Source organism: Colobus angolensis, unplaced genomic scaffold (genome assembly GCF_000951035.1).
Source record: "Colobus angolensis palliatus isolate OR3802 unplaced genomic scaffold, Cang.pa_1.0 Scaffold82, whole genome shotgun sequence".
NCBI classification, from domain to species: Eukaryota; Metazoa; Chordata; class Mammalia; order Primates; family Cercopithecidae; genus Colobus; species Colobus angolensis.
In genome coordinates, this window is record NW_012122043.1 from 1,674,603 (window position 1) to 1,683,438 (window position 8,836).

At 44.3% G+C, this 8,836-nt stretch overlaps 1 protein-coding gene across 1 annotated transcript in view; it reads left to right on the plus strand.

Annotated features, from left to right (window-relative positions):
* ANKMY1 (ankyrin repeat and MYND domain containing 1) overlaps positions 1 to 8,836 on the plus strand; it is a 69,176-nt gene that overhangs the window by 59,182 nt on the left and 1,158 nt on the right. Inside the window, exons 16-17 of the mRNA XM_011929575.1 lie at positions 6,706 to 6,784; positions 7,867 to 8,027. Of these exons, the coding sequence (XP_011784965.1) occupies positions 6,706 to 6,784; positions 7,867 to 8,027 (240 nt within the window). The remainder of the gene's footprint in view (positions 1 to 6,705; positions 6,785 to 7,866; positions 8,028 to 8,836) is intronic.

Here is an 8,836-nt window from a genome sequence, read left to right on the forward strand (position 1 = left end):
AAACACATCCCATGCACATGCATAAGTGAAATCAATATTGTGAAAATGACCACACTGCTAAAAGCAATCTACAAACTCAGTGCAATTCCCATCAAAATACCATCATCATTCTTCACAGAACTAGAAAAAAGCAATCCTAAAATTCATGTGGAACCAAAAAAGATCCCAAATAGCCAAAGCAAAAAAAAAAAAAAAAAAAAAAAAAACAGAAAAAGCAATCCTAAAATTCATGTAGAACCAAAAAAGATCCCAAATAGCCAAAGCAGTCCAGAACAAAAAGAACAAAGCTGGAGACATCACATTACCTGGATTCAAAATACACTACAAAGCTATAGCAACCAAGACAGCATGTGTTGATATACAAATAGACACATAGACCGATGAAACAGAATAAAGAACCCAGAAATAATGCCATATATTTACAGCCGACTGATCTTTGTCCAAGCTGATAAGAACATACATTGGGGAAAGGACACTTTCTTCAATAAATGGTGCTGGGAAAATTGGATAGCCACATGCAGAAGAATGAAAGTGGACCCTTATCTCTCACCATATATAAAAAAGACTCTACATGGACTAAAGACTTAAACACAAGACTTGAAACTATAAAAATACTCAAAATTTAGGCAAATTCTCCTGGACATTGATCTAGGCAAAGAAGGTATGACTAAGACTTCAAAAACACAGGCCACAAAACCAAAAATAGACAAATGGGATTTAATAAAACTAAGGAGCTTCTGCGCAATGAAAGAAATAATCAACATAGTGAAGAGAGAACCTGGTGAATGGAGAAAACATTTGCAAACTATTTACCTGACAGGAGACTAATATTCAGAATATACAGGGAACTCATACAATTCAGCAGAAAAAATAATCCTATTAAACGAGTAAGGGACATGAATTGACATTTCTCAAAAGAAGACATACAAACAGCCAGTGGGCGTATGAAAAAAATGCTCATCTGTTCATCTTATGCCTAAAAAACAAAAAAAGAATAGCTTAACATCACTAATCAGAGAAATGCAAATCAGTCAGAATGGCTATTATAAAAAGACAAAAAAAGAACAGATGGTGGAAAGGATGCCAAGGAAAGGGAACTCTTTTATGCTGCTGGTGGAATGTAAACTAGTACAGGCACTATGGAAAACAGTATGAAGATTTCTAAAAAAAAAAAATAGTATTATCATTCGATCCAGCAATCACACTACTATCTACCCAAAGGGGAAAAAATCAGTATATCTAAGGAGTATCTACACTTGCCTATTTATTGCAGCACAATACACAATTGCTATGATATGGAATTGACCTAAATGTTCATCAGCAAATAAATGGATAAAGAAAATGTGGTGGCTGGACGTGGTGGCTCACGCCTGTAATCCCAGCACTTTAGGAGGCCGAGGCGGGTGGATCACGAGGTCAGGAGATCGAGACCATCTGGCTAACACGGTGAAACCCTGTCTCTACTAAAAATACAAAAAAAATTAGCTGGGCGTGGTGGTGGGCACCTGTAGTCCCAGCTACTCAGGAGGCTGAAGCAGGAGAATGACGTGAACCCAGGAGGTAGAAATTGCAGTGAGCTGAGATCGTGCCACTGCACTCCAGCCTGGGTGACAGAGCGAGACTCCATCTCCAAAACAAACAACAACAACAAAAAGAAAATACGGTATATATACACAATGGAATATTATTCAGACATAGGCAAGAATTAAATCATGTCATTTGTAGCAACACAAGTGGAACTGGAGGTTAGTATCTTAAGTGAAATAAGCCAGGCACAAAAAGACAAATATGTATGTTCTCACTTTTATGTGGGAGCTAAAAATTTTGAACACATGGAGGTAGAGAGTGGAAAAATAGATAACAGACTGGGAAGGGTGGGTAGAGAAAGTGGGTAGGGTGAAGAGAAGAGGTTTAAAGGGTACAAAGATACAGCAAGATAGAAGAAATAAAGTCAATGTTTTAGAGCAGAGTAGAATTACTATACTTAACCAAAACGTATTTTGTTCAGGTGATGGGCATCCGAATACCCTAACTTGATCACTACACAGTATATACATGTCACAAAACTTTTGATGTGCTCCACAAATTTGTGTAAATAATAATAATAAAAGGATGCAATGGAGGGTTGTTAGAGGAGGCTCAAGACAGTGGGATGTCATATTCAAAGTGCTCAGAGATGGCTGGACATGGTGGCTCTCATGCCTGTAATACCAGCACTTTGGGAGACTGAGGCAGAAGGATTGTTTGAGCCCAGGAGATTGAGACCAGCCTGGGCAACATGGTGAGACCCAGTCTCTATTTAAAGAAAATCGAAAGTAACCAAACAAAAAACAAAGTACTCAGAGTTAGATGAACTGTTAACTGAGAATCTTATATCCAGCAAGTTAACTTGCAAACATGAAAGTGAAATCGACATATTCCCAGATAAAACCTGTGAGAATTGGTTGTTATAGCCTTCCCTTAAAATAAACACTAAAAGTATTTTGAAAGGAAGTGACTTAAGGTGGGAATTAAATACACATGAACAAAGAGCCTTGGCAAAGTTAATTGTAAAGAAGAATATAAATGCATATTTCTTCTTTGTTAGTTGACTTTAAAAGCAATTTAATTTATATGTAAGCAATTTGTATATATATATGTATGCATTGAATTTATAATGTGTGTGTGCATGCGTGTGTGGTTGCATATGTGTATATGCCCATAACATATAGAAATGTATTATATTTGGCAATAACAGTACAAAGGAAGTGGGCAGGGGGAAAGTTCTGTTGTGGTAAGAAATGACTTTAAGTGATAACTCAAATTGAGAAGATGAAATGGAGATCCAGAAATGGTAAATAATTTTCATATAACTAAAGCTATAAATATGTATGTTTTCTCCTTTCTTCTCTCAGCTTCTTTAGAATACATAAAATTATATAAAGTAATAGTCTTATAATGTTGGATTTATAACCTTTATAGATGTAATGTGTAATATCACAAAAAGGCAGAAAAGGAAATAGAGCTATATAGGAATAACTTTTTAATATCTCACTGCTGTTAGTGTAGGTCTGAAGCTGATTATGACCAGTCAAGATTCATATGGTAGGCCAGGCACGGTGATTCATGTCTATAATCCCAGCACTTTGGGAGGCTGAGGCAGAAGGATCATTTGAGCCCAAGAATTTAAGACCAACCTGGGCAACATGGCAAGACCCTGTCTCTACAAAAAATTTTTAAAAACGAGCTTGACATGGTGGCATGTGCCTGTAGTCACAGCTACTCAGGTGGCTGAGGTGGAAGGATCACTGGAGCCTGGGAGGTTGAGGCTGCAGTGAGGCATGGTCATGCCACTGTACTTTAGCCTGGGTGACAAGGTGAGAACCTGTCTCAAAAAGAAAAGAAAAGAAAAAAAAGGATTCATATGGTAAAGGCTGATGTGACCACTAAGGAAAGAACTCAAAAATACAGTTCAAAATTATTAGATAAATTAAGACATTACATTAAAAAGAGTCTGTTTGTTGTAGATCCTTGAGGAATCACCACACTGTCTTCCACAATGGTTGAACTAATTTACACTCCCACCAACAGCGTAAAAGCGTTCCTATTTCTCCACATCCTCTCCAGCATCTGTTGTTTCCTGGCTTTTTTTGTTTGTTTGTTTCTTTTTGTTTGTTTGTTTTTTGAGATGGAATCTCGCTCTGTCGCCTAGGCTGGAGTGCAGTGGCACAATCTCGGCTTACAGCAAGCTCCACCTCCCGGTTCAAGCCATCCTCCTGTCTCAGCCTCCTGAGTAGCTGGGACTATAGGCATGTGCCACCATGCCCAGCTAATTTTTTTTGTTTTTAGTAGAGACAGGGTTTCACTGTGTTAACCAGGATGGTCTCAATCTCCTGACCTTGTGATCCATCCGCCTTGGCCTCCCAAAGTGCCGATTACAGGCATGAGCCACCATGACTGGCCATTTCCTGACTTGGAATGATTGCCATTCTAACTGGTGTGAGATGGTATCTCATTGTGGTTTTGATTTGCATTTCTCTAATGACCAGTGATGATGAGCTTTTTTTCATGTTTGTTGGCTGCATAAATGTCTTCTTTTGAGAAATGTCTGTTCATATCCTTTGCCCACTTTTTGAGGGGGTTGTTTGTTTTTTTCTTGTAAATTTGTTTACGTTCTTTGTAGATTCTGGATATTAGCCTTTTGTCAGATGGATAGATTGCAAAAATTTTCTCCCATTCTGTAGGTTGACTGTTCATTCTGATGATAGTTTCTTTTGCTGTGCAGAAGCTCTTTTAATTAGATCTCATTGGTCAATTTTGGCTTTTGTTGCCATTGCTTTTGGTGTTTTAGTCATGAAGTCTTTGCCCATGCCTATGTCCTGAATGGTATTGCCTAGGTTTTCTTCTGGGGTTTTTATGGTTTTAGTTCTTACATTTAAGTCTTTAATCCATCTTGAGTGAATTTTTGTATAAGATGTAAGGAAGGGGTCCTGACTGTTTTCTGCATATGGCTAGCCAGTTTTCCCAACACCATTTATTAAATAGGGAACCCTTCCCCCCATTGCTTATTTTTGTCAGGTTTGTCAAAGATCAGATGGTTGTAGATGTGTAGTATTATTTCTGAGGCCTCTGTTCTGTTCCATTGGTCTATATATCTGTTTTGGTACCAGTACCATGCTGTTTTGGTTACTGTAGCCTTGTAGTAGTTTGAAGTCAGGTAGTGTGATGCCTCCAGCTTTGTTCTTTTTGCTTAGGATTGTCTTGGCTGTACAAGCTCTACCCAGCAATCCCATTACTGGGTATCTACTCAAAGGATTATAAATCATTCTACTATAAAGACACATGTACACATATGTTTATTGCAGCACTATTCACCATAGCAAAGACTTGGAACGAATCCAAATGCCCATCAATGATAGACTGGATAAAGAAAATGTGGCACATATACCATGGAATACTATGCAGCCATAAAAAGGCTGAGTTCATGTCCTTTGCAGAGATACGGATGAAGCTGGAAACCATCATTCTCAGCAAACTAACACAGGAACAGAAAACCAAACACCACATGTTCTCACTCTTAAGTGGGAGTTGAACAATGGACACAGGGAGGGGACAGTCCCACACTGGGACCTGTCGGTGGGTGCGGGGCTCGGGGAGGAACAGCATTAGGAGAAATACCTAATGTAGATGACGGGTTGATGGGTGCAGCAAACCACCATGGCATGTGTATACCTCGGTAACAAACCTGCACGTTCTGCACATGTACCCCAGAACTTAAAGTATAATAATAATAACAAAAAGAATCCACTTGATGCAGAAGAGTAAAGGAAGAATAAAGGAACAGAGAAATTCGGAGACATATAGAAAACAAAATGCAAAATATCAAATGTAAATCCAACTACAGTATATCATTAATAACATTAAATGTGAATATATTAAATGAGGCAGAGATTGTCACATTAGATAAAAGCGGAAGATCCATCTATGTGCTATTTACAGGACACGACACACATGTTAAATTCAATAATATAGGCCAGATGTGGTAGCTCACGCCTGTAATCCCAGAACTTTGGGAGGCCGAGGAGGATGGATCACCTGAGATCAGGTGTTTGAGACCAGCCTGGCCAACATGGTGAAACCCTGTCTCTACTAAAAGTACAAAAATTAGCCGTGTATGGTGGTGCAAACCTGTAATCCCAGCTACTGAGGAGGCTGAGGCAGGAGAATCACTTGAACCTGGGAGGCGGAGGTTGCAGTGAACCAAGATCACGCCACTGCACTCTAGCCTGGGTGACAGAGCAAGACTTTGTCTCAAAAAGAAAAAAAAATTCAATGATACAAACAGACAAAGTTAAAGGATGAAAAACTACCATGGGAACAGCAATCACAAGAAGGCTGGAATTGCTAATATCAGAAAAAATAGACTTGCAAATGCTACTGGTGATAAAGAGGGACATTTTATGATAAAAGGGTCATCAATTAGGAAGATACAACAATTATAAACCCATATGCACCGAATCACAGACACCCAAATACATGAAGCAAAAAGTCACAGAAATGGAGAAACAGATAACTCAACAATAATAGTCAGAAATGTCAGTTCCTCACTTTCAACAATTGATCAAAAAACTAGGCCCAAGGTCATCAAGGAAACAGGAAGTTGAACCATACAAGCCTATTAGACTTATCGGATCTCTAGAACACTCTACCCAACAGCAACAGAATCTGTATTCTTCTCGAGTATCCTGGAGACATTCTCCAGGATAGACCATACATAGATCATAAACCCTTTAAATAAAGTTAAGAGAATAGAAATAATACATTTCATATACTCTGACCACAATAGAATTTAATTAGAAATGACTAACACAAGGACATTTGGGAAACTCCCATAAAATAACACGTCTAAATAACAAGTTTAAGAAGAACCCAAAAGGGAAATTTGAAGCACCTTGAACTGAATTAAAAAGAAGACACAACACAGGTGGAGCAGCAGACTGAAGAGTGAAGCCCCTCCCTGGAGCCTGGGGACTGCCCTGCGCCTCCAGGTCCACGCTCCGCTCTGCGTCCTCGCACTCACTATGGAGCCATCGAAGGCTTGGTTCCCCCATCTGCCTCCCCGGTAGTGCAGGCGGGCACCACAGGGAGGGCCCAAGGAGGTGGCATCTGTAGTGGCGGCCCCCACCCTGTCATGTGAGTACTAATGCGGGACCCTCTTTCATACAGTGGAGCTGATCCCCAGCCACAGGATGAAGAAGAAGGGCCCCAGCCTGTCCAAGGGCCTGGATGTGAAGGAGCAGGGGCAGTAAGTGTGTCTGCGGGTTGGGTTCTTTCCAGGATGGCAGCCTGTGGTTTGGACAGTGCTGCTGTGCCTGGCCTGACCACCTCATCCCGGGACAGCCTCTGCCATCTGATACCCAAGTGGCATGGCCTCCTCCAGGAAGTCCTGCTTGCAGGCTCTGGGCTTCAGCCAAGATGAGGTGCAGATGATGCACCCTGCAGATAAGGGTGCAGAGTCACAGGGCATATTCATGGAGCTGCCCTGGGCTGCTCCCAGTGGGTCACAGAGAGGGGTTCCATGTCCTGCAGGAGGGTGGCCACCTCCCGTCCCAGAGACGGTCGCTGAGTGGGGTTTGAGCCCAGGCTCTGCTTCTGCAAGATGTCCTGTGGAGGCTTGCCTGGCCTGCTGGCTGTGCGGCAGAGCCTGCGTACCTGCACCCTCCTTGCCCCTCCCTCCACCACTGGCCTCTCCTTGGAGTCTCAACACTGTGCTCACTCTGCTGTTCCAGAACAGTCTCTTTACATGCCTGTTTCTCTGGGATGAGAGGGCAGGAACCAGGCCCTATTCTTATGGGCGTCCCCACCTCATAAACCCTGTGCAACCCAGCGAGGTGATGGAGAGGGGACTGGTTCAGGACAGGGAGGGTTTTTCTCCTCCTAAAGCAGAGGAGACTGGTGCTTTGAGGCTCACCCCAAAGGCAGGCTCCATGCCCTGTCCTTGAAGAGTCACTTCTCCCTTGCCACGGTGTACCACAGACATTTCCCTATGTGCCTAGGAGTTCCCCAGCATCGTTGTGTTTGTGGCACCATGACGGTCTCCTGAATGGATGTGCATTCACTTAACCCGCCCTTACTGGTGGACAGAGGTGGTTCCCAGAGCTCGGCATGTGTTGGTTTGCTATTCTAAATATTGCTGTGCTGAACATCCACAGGACGGGGACTTGGGGGCTTTTGTCCGTGTGTGAAGGCTGCCCAATGCAGGGGACAGTGCGGGACGGTGGGGACTAGCCCAGGAGCTCAGGGCCAGGCACAGCTCCCAGGCAGCGGCTGTTGGTGGGGAAGCAGGTTCCGGAGTGGCCACCTGCTGACTGTGAGGCTCTGTTGCAGAATTCCCTTCTTCAAGTTCTGCTGCCAGTGTGGCCGCTCCATCGGGGTCCGCCTCTTGCCCTGCCCTCGCTGCTACGGGATCCTGACCTGCAGCAAGTACTGCAAGACCAAGGCCTGGAACGAGTTCCACAAGAAGGACTGCGGGAACCTGGTGGCCATCGGTAGGTCGGTCCTCAGGTTGGGAGGCAAGGGTTCCGCTGCTGCTGAGGGCGAAGGCGCGGACCTGGGGTGCTGGTGAGGGGCAGCCTCATTTCCCGAAATCTCTCCAGATTCAGGCCACTTTTCCAACAGATGGGCCTGTTGGGCGTCAGGGGGCCACTGAGGCAGCCTGGCTCTTCCTCACCTACTGTGGCAGCGTGATGCTTGTCCTCGCCCTGGAAGGGGATATACCACCCCGTCCCTGCAGAGCTGGAACATGGACCCCTGGGGGCTCTGCTGACACGTGGGAGCTTCACTGAACTCCTGGGGGGCTTTCTGACATCTGGGGGCTTCACTGACACCTGGGGTCTCTGCTGACACGTGGGGGCTTCACTGACCCCTGGGGGCTCTGCTGGACACCAGTGCCTCTGGACCACAGGGCAGCTGGACTTGGGGCTCCTTCAGGAAATTTCCTCCCAGCCTGCCATCTCAGACGTCTGTCATAGTGTGGACATCAACAGGTGTCTGCTTCTAGAAACGCCCTGCTCTCCTGCGCTCCCCTCTTCCCCTCCTCCTCTCCTCCCCTCCTCCCCTCCTCCCCTCCTTGGTGAGACCAGGGCCCGGAGCCTCGAGGGCGGCGGGCATTGCTGAGGCTGGTGTGTGAAGCTGTGCAGTGGTGACCGCTCTACTGGGACCTGGCTGGGTTCCCAGCCTGGTGGGGATGGGAGTGGGTCTGGGAAGGCCCCTGTCCTTGGGCCTGTGCCCTGAAGTGAATGGCTGCTGACCTCCTTCCCCACTCTATAAAATGGGGCTTTTTTTTTTCTTTTGAGAT